A 13,323-nucleotide genomic window follows, 5' to 3' on the forward strand; every position below is an offset into this window, starting at 1 on the left:
TCGTTTGATTTTGAATGATCACGGTTGATGTTCCTTATTTTTGAATCGATTTCACTTAAGTTTTGGTTACAAAATAGGTACAAATCATGTATTTACTCATGTTTTAGTTATAAAATAGGTAAAAATCAGGTACTTTTAAACCGAAAAACTGATTGGGACCCGAAACCGAAAGTATATTGGGTTGTACCGGTTCTTTGAAGATTTACTAACCCTGACCCGAATCCGATAGAACCCGAACCAGTCCCGAACCGAACTTTCATATAATCGGAATGGGGCTGATTTTGATAAACCCGAAAAACCGAAACCCGATTGGATAAAACCGAAACCCGATTGGGACCCCGAATGCCCAGGCCTAGTTTGAATAAATTCACTATTTAGTTGGATTATGGCCCAATAAAAATGCAAGGCCCAATATTTCAAGGCCCAACAATAAAGTATTACGCGCTTTTTTGGTTATTTCTCATTATTATTATTACATTTAATTTAGCTTCGAGTGTGGTCGGATCAGAGAGATCTGAGAGAGCTTCTCACAATGGAGTACCGGAAAATCAAAGACGAGGATGATGATCACGACGTGGCTTCGGATCTCGAGAGTTTGAAGGGCAAACCTCACACCGGTTAGTTTTTTTCTTTCTCCTTCTTATCTCAATCTCTGCTTCTTTGCTCATTGGTGCTTCGATTTTGGTAGTTGCTTCGAGTAACATTGCTCTGGTTGGTCCTGGATCGAACGAAAGAACCAACTGGAAACGAAAGTAAGTTCCTTTATTCGATCTTCTTGTCGGAAAGATACTATCTTTTTGGGGTTTTGAGTTAAATTGTGTTGGTTGGGGGCAGGGGTGTAGTAACATGTGCACTGACGATCCTCACGAGCTCCCAAGCTATACTCATCGTTTGGTCTAAACGAGCTGGCAAGTATGAGTACAGTGTTACCACCGCCAACTTCTTGGTTAGTTAATTTAATTAAGCAAATGTCTTGTCTGGTATAAAGCGAGCAACTTTTAGTGAATGTTTAAATCTCTGGACGTTAGGTTGAGACTCTCAAGTGTGCGTTGTCTCTTCTTGCGTTGACAAGAATATGGAAGAACGAAGGTGTTACTGACGATAATAGGTTAAGCACAACGTATGACGAAGTTAAAGTGTTTCCCATTCCTGCTGCTTTGTATCTTTTCAAGAATCTCTTACAGGTTTTGCTTCTTTTTTTTTTTAGTTCTTTTTGGCTTTGGTCAATGTTTGTAGCATCTTCTTTCCATGTTACTCAGTTTCTCTGACTACTTGTGGTGTGACTTTTTATGTGGCAGTACTATATTTTTGCATACGTTGACGCTCCAGGCTATCAGATATTGAAGAACCTGAACATCATAAGTACTGGTGTCTTGTACAGAATTATTCTGAAGAAAAAGTAAGTTGTTTCTTCCCTCCAAATTGATTTCATAGCTTACAGTGAATAGTTGTTCTGTTTATTCAATTTGCTTTACTTTCTTCTCTAATAAGGTTGAGCGAGATTCAGTGGGCGGGCTTCATCCTATTGTGTTGTGGCTGCACCACTGCTCAGTTGAATTCAAAGTAAATTTGGCTCTCTACTTATTTTTTGCACTACATAGTCTCATATTTGAATGTTAACTTTTGCAGTTCTGATCGTGTACTTCAGACATCTCTTCCCGGCTGGATTATGGCAATTGTAAGTTTGTTACCCACCTTAACTTGCTACTAAGAGAGTAGTGAAGCTTCACTACTTCCACGTCCACGCTAATTCATATGATTATTTGCCGTTGTTTCTAGGTTATGGCTCTTTTAAGTGGTTTCGCTGGAGTGTACACAGAGGTGAGCTTATTATGACTTTTATACCCAAAGCTAGCTCTGATTACTTCCTTTTATTTGTGTAGCATTGATTTAATTTGTTGTCTAAGACAGTAGAATATGATTAGTTCATTTTTATGTCTTGGATTTTAAAAAAGTTTTGCTTTCCATTTTTTGGCAGGCTATAATAAAAAAGAGGCCATCAAGGAATATAAATGTACAGAACTTCTGGCTATACGTCTTTGGGATGGCTTTCAATGCTGTTGCTATTGTCATCCAAGATTTCGATGCCGTTGCTAATAAGTAAATTCCTAAACTCATCATCTCCTTATTTTAACCACAGTCAGTAACCATTTTCCTCACAAAAATGCTACTTATTTATAGTGTTGGTGTCAGAGATCTCCTTATTATTAGCTGGCTGAACTATTATGCTGTTATCTCGCATCTGCTCTGGTATTAAACGGGTTGTTTTTTTTTTAATTTTCAGAGGATTCTTCCATGGTTACTCATTTATCACAGTACTCATGATTCTCAACCATGCTCTCAGGTAAAAAAATCTGCTTTTGAGGCCAGATTCTTCTCTTTAACTCTAATCTCAGTTTACATGTAGTTTAACACATTGAAAACATTATTCTCCTGTTTGTTTTGCAGTGGTATTGCTGTGTCAATGGTGATGAAATATGCAGACAATATTGTCAAGGTAATAATAATAAACTTGCACGCCGGCATAAGTAGTAGTCACTTTTGAAACACGGAGTTTAACCTTTAGCGATATGTATGTAGGTTTATTCGACATCAGTGGCAATGCTTCTCACCGCGGTTGTCTCTGTATTCCTATTCAATTTTCATCTTTCACTAGCTTTCTTCCTTGGTTCAACGTAAGTTATAACCGCATCTTGCCTCTGCCAATACCAAAATCCATTCTCAACCTTTTCACAGAAGAGCTGATGTTTACTGTGTTTGCACTTTGGCAGGGTCGTCTCTGTTTCAGTATATTTGCATTCAGCTGGGAAGCTACGATGATAGGCAAAGAAGGGATCTCTAATACTTGAGCTGCCAAAAGAAAAGTCTTGCCATTATTCTACCACAGAGAGATAAAGCTTTTTTTTGACAATTGTGATATTGTATTTCGTGTAGCCTATAGGGTAAATTCACATTCAATATTTGAAAAAGAGCATATAATGTAGCACTCTTGTGCAAATCAGGCATTACCTAAAAGACACTGGTGGAGATTTTTTAAAAAAATTATTAAAAAAGTATTATTGTTATTAAACATTGTATGAGGAGTAAATGCGTTCCAAGGTATCACAAATTTAAACTTTGCTTCGACACATGCCTCTATTATTGTACTAGACCTTTCAATATGTCTTAAACGTCCATATCCATCCCAGTCTTCCTGATCTTATTTCTCCTCATCCTTCATGTGGACCATCGTGCTGATTTACTAAGCACGGAAGAGTTTTATTTATCTATTTCACTTCGTTATGTGGCATTGTACAACGTTGTACTATGTTGAGATTTGGGTGTCTTTGGCTATTTAACGATCACAATGACATGATAAAATGTAATATTGGTTGTCACAAATTTACATATAATTTTCATTATAACTCGTAGTTATATAAAATTTTATTTAAAATTTGAAAAACAAAAAAAAAATGAGAAAAAACAATGCAATCTTTGACAAACAAAAACAAAAAAAAACAAAAAAATTGTAATATTCATATTGATTAGGAAAACTTAGTGATCATATAAGTGTTTAACACAAAAAGAAATTTAGTGATCACAAGTGATAAAGCAAATAAACATATTATCTCTAAGGATCTTAATGACATGACATTATATTCTATTTGTTTTCAAACATTCACATATCATCAATCTAGTTATATTAAAAAAATTCCTCAAAACCTTGAAAAGTTACTAGTTTTGAAAAACTTTTAATTTCTATTTAAAAGAAATGACAAAAAAAATTCAAAACGAAAAAAACATGGTTCAAATGATAGTGAGAAAGAGCAATTACCAGGACTTAAAGATTCGTAAGCATTTTGTTTCTGGACTTACACGGAGGTCATGGGAGTAGGATTCTGGAAATTGAAACAGTAAAGAGTATAAGTGAAAACAGCTGTAGTATAATATAATGTAACATACTAAAGTGAAGCCTGAAAACTAAACCCACCTTGCCTGTCGATGTCATTTCCTTGAATTATTTCTGTAACTCTGAGACGAACTGGTCAGGGCACAAGACTCCCGTTCCATTGATTCAAGAGATGACCTGTGTTGAATTGGATCTGATAAGTAAAATGGCAGCAGAAAATTTTAATTGTCAGTAAGACAAAGAGAAGAAAATAATTATACCCTGAAGTGGTCTCTCTATGTGATATAGTTTGAGGGTTTGTGGCAGGCAAGCATGGCACCTCCAAGAAAATGGAAAGTTGTCACTCTGAGAAGAGACTTGCTTTTGTGGTGTACTCGGTGGTGACAGGTCTGGACTTGTAAACAAACACTTTGCTACTTTTGATGTAAAATCATTAGCTACAGTCAGAGGTTATGTTTGAAACGTCAAGTAGTTAGCAGCTCGTTAAATCTTTTTCCTCCCCTGTAAATAAAGAACATAAGTTTTTTTTTTTTTTTTTATATAACAAAACTCGAATAAAAAAAACCTTGTTATAAAGAACGTGGATTTGCTACTAACCATACCAAGGAGTAACCGATCGAGTAGGATGCGTCCAGGCCCAAGTCCAAGACCACATCCGGATAGGAGAGAGAGGCGGCCAAAGTGTGGACCGACCTTAGGGATTAGAAGTTTCTTTTTCCCTTTCATGTTTATCTTTAAGGATATTTCCTATTTCCTTTTAGCTTAGGATTTAGGATTTATACTCTTTCCTTTTATCCTTATCTTGTAATCCCCTATATAAGGGAACACTTTGATTCAAGTAATAATACACGAATTTCCCAATTCTTTACAACACGTTATCAGCACGATAGCCTCTAAATCCCTGAGACCTAAATCGAAACCTAAAAGCCTAAACCGGCGACTCAACCTAAAACCCTAGACGTTCCCTGTTCGTTCTAAAACCTTAACGTCCTCAACACCGAACGTCCTCAGCTTCTTGATCGCGTCCTCAGCTTGCACACGAGAAGAACGCGTCCGTCCGAGAACACCTCGCACCCGAGACAGCTCGCATCCGTCCTCAGCTCGCATCCGACTACATCCGCGACCCGATAGGAGGCAGCAAGCGTCCGTCAGTCTCAGCTCGAAGTTTCATCCATTCTCAGGTGGTCCGGTTCTATACCTCTACAAAACAAAGGTATAAATATAATCTGAGAACCTAGATAAAGAACATAAACCCTAATCCATTATTATGGAAACTATATTCTCGATGAAACCTAAAAGAAACTACAAGATTAAAATCGACAAACCTCAAAACTAGAAAGGTATATGATTCCAACTAGAACATGATTATATGCTTGATTGATTAAATCCGAAACATGACAAACCCTAATGAAGGAATCGAAAACCCTAAACCCTAAAGAAGCTAGAATCCGATTTTAAGATTGTTCTTGCTTGTTTGATTTCTTGTTTGATCTGAGGTTTAGGATTGTTAGATTGTTTGAAATAATCTAACTAAGTATACAAATACTTAAGGCCTTGAAACCTTAACATAAAGTTGATAGAATTTAAAAGAATGAAACCCTAGGTATTATAAAAGAAGTAAGTATAGTTTGATTGCTTTACATGAATCCGAACATGGTATTGCATTCATAACTGATTATAACAAAGATCGACCAGCATATAGATCACATGAACTTAGGTTGCTTGCATTAATAAACCTATATGGCCGTGTGGCTTATGATTGATAGCACCATGGTCGATTAGTATTGTTTTGAATATCATGAATGCGTAAGACATGTTGTGGCCGATCTTGCTTATTATCCTGCGGCCACATGATCACATTGTGAATCTAAAACCTTAAATGATAATGTGATTCAGATGTCGAAAATAGCAAACAGAGACTATGCAGCCCTTAATCTCTCCGGAGACAATTACTTGCAGTGGGCGCTAGATACAAGTATCAGCCTAAAGTCTAAGGGGCTTGGTGATACTATCACCGAGGACAACAATGAAAATGAAAAGAATAGATACATGGACATAAGCTTTATGCGCCATCATCTCATTGAAGGTCTTAAAGATCAGTACATGACAATTGAAAATCCACTAGATCTTTGAAATGCTTTAAAGCATAGATATGATCACCAAAAGATGGTGTTGCTTCCAAAGGCAAGGCACGACTGGATGCATCTAAGATTCTTAAACTTCAAGTCGGTGGATGAGTACAATTCAGCCTTGTTCAAAATAGTTTCAATACTAAGGCTTTGTGGTGAAGAAGTATCCGATATGATGATGCTTGAAAAGACCTATACGACTTTCAATCAGTCGAATTCAGTATTGCAAGAGCAATATAGAACAAAAGGTTTTGCCACATATACTGATCTGATCTCGTGTCTAATTTTGGCCGAGGCGAACAATGAGCTCCTAATGAAGAATAGTGGAGCCAGACCGGTCGGGGCAGCACCATTACCCAAAGTCCATGAGATTGAAAAGAAAGATCCCAAAGAGACCTACTACGCCCAAGATAACAGGAGACCACACGGCAATGGCCGTGGTGGGTACAAGAGGCGTGGACGTGACAATCCGAACGGTCGAGACAACTACTCGACCGGCCGAAAAGGAAACCACAATAACCGTGGTCGTGGTTCCAATTACGGCCGGGGTCGAGGCAGTTATGGCTGCGGACGAGGTGGCATATCCAAACCATCTTACACGTCCAAGTCAGTATGCCACAGATGCGGGATGGACAACCATTGGACCAAGAATTGTAGAACTCCGAAACACTTGTGCGACCTCTACCAAGAGAGCCTCAAGAACAAGAATCCGGAGGCAAACATGATCCAAGAAACCAGTCATGATGACAAAGGACATGGATATGATGCTGACAAAGAATCCGACCAAGATGATCTAATGGACTTTGAAACTTCTGATTGTCTCAAGGACTAGTTTTCGAATCACTTGTCTTATTGCTTTATGTTTTTGATTTGGTGTTTTTATTTTATGTAATGACATTTATAATAAAGAAAGTTTTAAAGATCTTATGAAGTCTCTAAGTTTAAAAAATTTTATTTATAGAATGAATGATGAGATGAGTATACTTGTGGTGGATAGTGGCACGAGTCACACAATACTTAGAGATAAAAGGTACTTCATGAATCTCACAATGCAAAGTGCAAAGGTACATACCATTGCGGGGGAGGCTAGCCTGATTGAAGGTCACGGCCAAGCCTATGTGTTGATGCCTAAGGGCACTCATCTAGAGATCAAAACCGCCTTGTATTCCCCAAGCTCTAGAAGAAGCTTATTGAGTTTCAAGGATATAAGATTGAATGGTTTCCATCTTGAATCATGGGAAGAAGGAAACAAGGAGTTCCTTAACATAATCTCGATCACCAAAGGCAATAAAAAGATCCTAGAGACTATACCCGCAAAGTCTACTGGTCTATACTATGCAAGGATCAGTATGATCGAGGCCAATGCCTCCGAGCTATTCACTATATGGCATAACCGGCTTGGTCATCCCGGAACAAGTATGATGCGAAAACTTATGATGAATTCATAAGGGCACATGTTTAAAGGAGTGATACCAGAAAATCTCACATGTGCACAAGGTAAACTCATGACTAGGCCATCACCAGCCAAGGTTAATAAAGAAACCTTAAACTTTCTGGAAAGGATTCAAGGAGATATATGTGGACCAATACACCCACCTTGTGGGACGTTTAGATACTTCATGGTCCTCATTGATGCATCGACCAGATGGTCGCATGTGTGTCTACTATCCACACGGAACCTAGCCTTTGCACGGCTGCTTGCTCAGATGATAAGGCTGAGAGCACACTTTCCAGACTTCCCTCTTAAGACTATACGTCTAGACAATGCTGGTGAGTTCACGTCCCAAACGTTTAATGAATACTGTATGTCCTTGGGGGTAAGAGTAGAACACTCCGTGGCACATGTCTATACACAGAACGGCTTGGCCGAATCCTTCATTAAACGTATCCAACTGATAGCCCGGCCATTGCTAATGAAGTCTCAACTTCCGGTATCAGCATGGGGACATGTGGTTTTACATGCAGCAGAACTGATTCGCATCAGACCATCTAGTGAGCATAGATATTCACCATCCCAACTACTTACGGGTCATGAGCCAGACGTGTCCCACATCAAGACATTCGGATGTGCTGTCTACGTTCCAATTGCTCCACCACAGAGAACTAAGATGGGACCACAGAGGAGGATGGGAATATACGTAGGATATGATTCCCTAAGTATTATAAAGTATCTTGAGCCAACAACCGGTGATTTGTTTAAGGCCAGATACGCAGATTCACAGTTTGATGAGTCAACATATCCGTCCTTAGGGGGAGATAACAGCCGGTTGATCATTAAAGATTTGGAATGGTTTAGACCATCAATATCTTGGCAAGATCCTCGGGCTAAATATTGTGATATAGAAGTCCAAAAGATTATAAATCTTCAAGAGCTAGCTAATCAACTGCCAGATACATTTGCTGACCCAAATAGAGTAACAATATCACACATCCCGGCTTGTAATGCACCTATAAGATTAGACGTCCAGAAGGGACAATGTCAAGTGGCTACAGAGTCTAAGCAACGTTTAAAATGTGGTAGACCAATTGGTTCCAAAGACAAACAGCCTCGGAAGTCCAAGAGAGGTGCTGGATCCGAGAGCATCAAGGAAACCGTCCAGGACATAGAGGACCGGTCGAGCCGACCAGGACGGTCGAGCCAAGCGTACCGGCCACACCCGATGATCCGGCCGTTCCTCATAGTGAGGTCCGGGACGCTGGGCTTCACGGGACACAAGAGCCGAACAACCTAGAGATCTCTATAGACCATGTAATGTCTGGAAAACAATGGAACAGAAAAGATATCAACGTTGATGATTTGTTTGCATATAAGGTAGCACTTGAGATCATGGATAAAGATGAGGATCTAGAACCCACGTCCATACAAGAATGCATGCTAAGATCAGATTGGATCAAATGGAAAGAAGCTATAAACGTGGAGTTAGAATCATTGAGAAAGAGAGGCATTTTTGGCCCTATAATCCTGACACCAAGTGAAGTCAAACTAGTGGGATACAAATGGGTCTTTGTAAGGAAGAGAAACGAGAGAGGAGAAGTAGTAAGATTCAAAGCACGGCTTGTAGCACAAGGATTCTCACAAAGACCAGGAATAGACTATGAGGAGACTTACTCCCCTGTGGTGGATGCAACTACAATGAGATATCTAATCAGTCTGGCCGTGAAAGAGAATATAGATTTACGCCTGATGGAAGTAACTGCATACTTATACGGACCACTGGATAATGAAATTCATATGAGAGTTCCAGAGGGTATTGAGCTCAAAGATAAGAAAGGTTCTCGAGAACAACATTGCATTAAGTTGAATAAAGCCTTATACGGTTTAAAGCAATCAGGTAGAATGTGGTACAACAGGTTATCCGAATACCTAGTGAAAGAGGGTTATAAGAATGATCCAATAAGTCCATATATATTCATAAAGAAATTCGACAGCAAGGGCTTTGTGATAATGTCAGTTTATGTGGACGACCTGAATATAATAGGAACCCCTGGAGAGATTTCCCAAACTGTTGAATGTTTAAAGAAAGAGTTCGAGATGAAAGACTTAGGGAAAACTAAGTTCTGTTTGGGATTACAGTTTGAGTATATGGAGAAAGGAATCCTTGTGCATCAAGAAACTTATACAGAAAAGATACTCCAGCAATTCAATATGGACCAGGCTCATCCCATGGCGAGTCCTATGGTCGTGAGGTCCTTAGACCTTGAGAAGGATCCATACGGACCTAAGAAGCCGGACGAGGAAGCACTCGGACCGGAGGTGCCTTATCTAAGTGCCATTGGGGCCTTAATGTACTTGGCTAGTCACACTAGACCGGACATCAGCTTTGCCGTGAGCTTACTATCTAGATTTCGTTCATGTCCGACCTTAAGGCACTGGAACGGAGTGAAACATCTGTTCAGGTATCTGCAAGGAACAAAGGATCTCGGTTTGTTCTACACCGACCGGCCAGGAGAGAGCATGGTCGGATATGCAGATGCTGGGTACTTGTCCGACCCACACCAGGCTAGATCTCAAACAGGTTATGTGTTCATACACAGTGGAGCCGCAATATGCTGGCGTTCCACAAAGCAAACCTTAGTGGCCACATCATCCAATCACACTGAGATCATAGCCATGTAAGAGGCAAGCCGTGAGCTTGTTTGGTGAAGGAACATGACCGGTCATGTCTTAAGAGAGAGTGGTCTGGCCGTGGGACAAGAGAAGGAGGAGCCAATGATCATCTACGAGGACAATGCAGTGTGCATTGCTCAGCTCAAGGAAGGATACATCAAGGGAGACAGGACAAAGCACATCCTGCCCAGGTTCTTCTTCACCCACGACTTGCAGAAGGCAAAGAAGGTTCAAGTGGTTCAAGTTCGATCCAGTGACAACTCAGCCGACCTCTTCACCAAGTCTCTGCCAACCTCAACGTTCAGGAAGCTGGTTCATCAGATAGGGATGCGCCAGCTGAAGGATCTTCAGTGATGCCTTCATCAGGGGGAGTGTCATGCATTGTACTCTTTTTCCTGTCTATGGTTTCTATTTTTCCCACCTTGGGTTTTTGGTTTTCCTAGATAGGTTTTAACGAGGCAACATCGTGCATAATACAAGCCCATATGGTTATAGCATCCAAGGGGGAATGTTATAAAGAATGTGGATTTGCTACTAACCATACCAAGGAGTAACCGATCGAGTAGGATGCGTCCAGGCCCAAGTCCAAGACCACATCCGGATAGGAGAGAGAGGCGGCCAAAGTGTGGACCGACCTTAGGGATTAGAAGTTTCCTTTTCTCTTTCATGTTTATCTTTAAGGATATTTTCTATTTCCTTTTAGCTTAGGATTTGTACTCTTTCCTTTTATCCTTATCTTGTAATTCCTTATATAAGGGAACACTTTGATTCAAGTAATAATACACGAATTCCCCAATTCTTTACAACAAACCCTCTTTTCTCTCTACCTTATCTCCAAGCCGTCGAAACTTTCTCAGGTCTGTTTAGCTCCGGCCACCGGCGGTGGCGCGCATGGTCGCCGGAGGCAGCTTCCTCTCCTCTTCCTTTTTGTAATTTGCTCTGGTTTGTCCTCTTTCCTTGTCATTGTCGTTTTGCTCGGTTCTGTGGGCGGTGCTCCGGTTCGGTTTCTCTAGATTTGCTCCGGGGAAGTTTAGATCCGTGGCTTGGGGCTTCTGTTCTGGAGTTTCGGCACAGCGGTGAGGGTTCTTGGGCTGCCTAAGTCGGCTTTTAGGGTGAACGTTTCGGTGGATCTAGGTTTTCTCCTTCTCGGTCCTTTCGAAGCTTTCTGTGTTGTTGGCAGGTGGGTTCGTCGGCATCTCTCTCCTCCAGTTCGGTAAGTGCTTTTTGCGAAGTAGTCTTCGTCGTGGAGAGGAGTCCTGGCTTTCTTCCTTTCCCTTGCTTGGCGTCTCGCATCGGAAGGGGGTTCGCTCTTGGCTCAAGGGAGGTGATAGATTTCTTCTATCGGTTCGTGCACGGAGGTCCGATGGCTGTGTGGTTGTCGAGCTTCTGTGACTCCATGTCTGCAACTTCTTCCCGGATGGTTGGTTTGTCGTCTATGGATTTTTCAAACTTCCGGTTTGGTGGTTGCTCTCTCTTTGTTGTTGTGTCCCATCTCTTGTGTCCAGCCGTCTCTGCCTCTTCTGAGGTCGCGAGCTCTCAGTCCTTCTTCGTGGGCCATTCTTCATTGTCGAGTTCTCTGGCTTTTCCCGACGAAGCGCAATGGAGACCGGAGTCAGGTTCTCTGCCTTCGGGGCAAGACGTCGATTTGAAGTGTCAGTGTGTCATATGTCTCTCCTTCAGCGATGGGAGACTTGTTTCGACTCTGTTCATCCCTGTGCCTGAGTTGCCGATGGTGTGATCAGGTAGAACTTTGTTGTTCTCTATTGCAGGTTCTGGTGTTCGTTATGGTTGGTGCCTCTTCGCAGCATGTTTTGTTCGAATAAGGTGTTCAGGTCTTCAGGTGGTACGTGTCCTCGACTTGTGCTTTCCTTGGAGGCTTGTTCTGTTTGCTCGTCCTTGGCTTTGCTGGTGCTTGGCCGCAGGTTTTTGCTGTCTGGTCGTCTTGGTTGTAGTTTATAAGGACGTCTGCGAGCTGTTTTTGGGGGAGTCTTATCATAAAGAGCGGATCATCGGGCAAGCCAATTTCTACCGGGTTCCGACTCTATGTTTCACTGTGGCTTCTACTTCTGTGGCAAGCAGGTTGTTTCGACTAGGCGAGGCCTGTGGTAAGCCGTGTCTACTTGTTGTGTCGGCCCAAATCAGTCTAGGTCGAGTCTCTGTTTAGTTGTACCTTTGCTTCATCCGCTTCTCGTTTCCTTTGTATTTCTGTTAAAAATTGAAAATTTGGTAATAATATCTTAATATTTTTACCAAAAAATAAAAAATAATAAAGAACAGAAGACACAAAACAAGATTTAGTTAGGGGCTTAAAAATAATAAAGGGTATCAACATGAAAGGAAATAATTAAACTTTGCCGTACAAAGGGGACCTTTATTAGAAACAGAAGGAGCATGACTCTTTCGCTATTTTTGGTTTATAGACTCTGCCTGCTATGAAATTTCCAACTCTGTTGTTTCCTAGCAATGATGCTGGTGGTATGAGACTATGTGTGATGTGCGCTGGAAAAGAATAAAAGCAAGATGAGGTAATGAGAACTCTCTATGTACACAATAAACCAATCTGGCACAACAAAGAAACTTTACTTATTATATACACAGATTGCAAAAGAAACATAATGGCGATAGTGAGCAATTCAGTTTGTAATAACACAGGAAAAAAAAAGAGCAAGTAGTAGTCAGAGTCGTGTTTCAAATGTATTCAAAAAGGCTTTCGTCTAAGGCCTCCAAAATATATAGTTTTTTAGGATCCCAAATTTCAAAAAATAATTAGTAGTGGAATGGTTTAAGTTTGCCATTTATTTGATAAATTAAAATCAGCAAGTGAAGATAATTTGATGGCATCTTGTACCAATCTTCAAGCAGCTTTAAGGCATGTAAATTATTTTGATGTTATTGGGGATGATTTGTGTTTTGAACTGATGGTTCTAAAAGAGACGTTGCCATAAGATTACAAGAGACCTCTTGAAATTCTGAATTTTTTGAAAAGAAGAGAAGAGTATTATCCAGACTCATAAATTTCTTATTAAATATTATTGACGATTCCAGTTTCAGTCACTGCTGAAAAAAACTTTTCCAAGTGAAACTCGTAAAGTTTTATATGCGATTAACTATATCACAAAAAATGTTAAATGATTTAGTAATTATATTTATAGAAAGAGAATTAGTTAGGAATCTAGATTATGAGACTTTAGTTAAAA

The 13,323-nt window shown here is 40.3% G+C and overlaps 1 protein-coding gene, 1 long non-coding RNA gene and 1 pseudogene across 3 annotated transcripts; 2 read left to right on the forward strand and 1 right to left on the reverse strand.

The window, feature by feature from the left end:
* Window positions 1–454: 454 nt before the first annotated feature.
* On the forward strand, window positions 455–3,072 carry LOC103862405 (CMP-sialic acid transporter 4). 2 transcript variants are annotated; one of them, XM_009140109.3, is made up of 13 exons: window positions 455–617; window positions 689–752; window positions 835–946; window positions 1,029–1,184; window positions 1,299–1,399; window positions 1,492–1,563; window positions 1,630–1,678; window positions 1,780–1,821; window positions 1,979–2,100; window positions 2,285–2,344; window positions 2,449–2,497; window positions 2,581–2,675; window positions 2,772–3,072. In XM_009140109.3, the coding sequence occupies exons 1-13, from the start codon at window positions 533–535 to the stop codon at window positions 2,818–2,820; spliced, it is 1,056 nt and encodes a 351-aa protein (XP_009138357.1). In that variant the 5' UTR covers window positions 455–532; the 3' UTR covers window positions 2,821–3,072. The 2 variants fall into 2 exon arrangements, with proteins under 2 accessions (XP_009138357.1, XP_033142687.1); XM_033286796.1 differs by lacking the exon at window positions 1,492–1,563.
* On the reverse strand, window positions 3,051–4,589 carry LOC103862404. The gene is made up of 2 exons (XR_004456091.1): window positions 3,971–4,589; window positions 3,051–3,878 (listed from the first exon to the last, which is right to left on the reverse strand). It is a non-coding gene; the product is annotated as an uncharacterized LOC103862404 (long non-coding RNA).
* A 20-nt stretch (window positions 4,590–4,609) lies between these two features.
* Window positions 4,610–13,110, forward strand: LOC117132497 (annotated as a pseudogene).
* Window positions 13,111–13,323: the final 213 nt, after the last annotated feature.

The sequence above is a fragment of the Brassica rapa genome, chromosome A03 (genome assembly GCF_000309985.2).
Source record: "Brassica rapa cultivar Chiifu-401-42 chromosome A03, CAAS_Brap_v3.01, whole genome shotgun sequence".
Classification (NCBI taxonomy): domain Eukaryota; kingdom Viridiplantae; phylum Streptophyta; class Magnoliopsida; order Brassicales; family Brassicaceae; genus Brassica; species Brassica rapa.

Excerpts from the sequence above, each read along its gene's own strand:
- LOC103862405 (XM_009140109.3), top strand. The coding sequence starts at position 533 with ATGGAGTACCGGAAAATCAAAGACGAGGATGATGATCACGACGTGGCT. Across the intron at positions 2,345-2,448 it reads ATTCTCAACCATGCTCTCAG|TGGTATTGCTGTGTCAATGG; the intron begins GTAAAAAAATCT and ends TTTGTTTTGCAG. Across the intron at positions 2,676-2,771 it reads GCTTTCTTCCTTGGTTCAAC|GGTCGTCTCTGTTTCAGTAT; the intron begins GTAAGTTATAAC and ends GCACTTTGGCAG.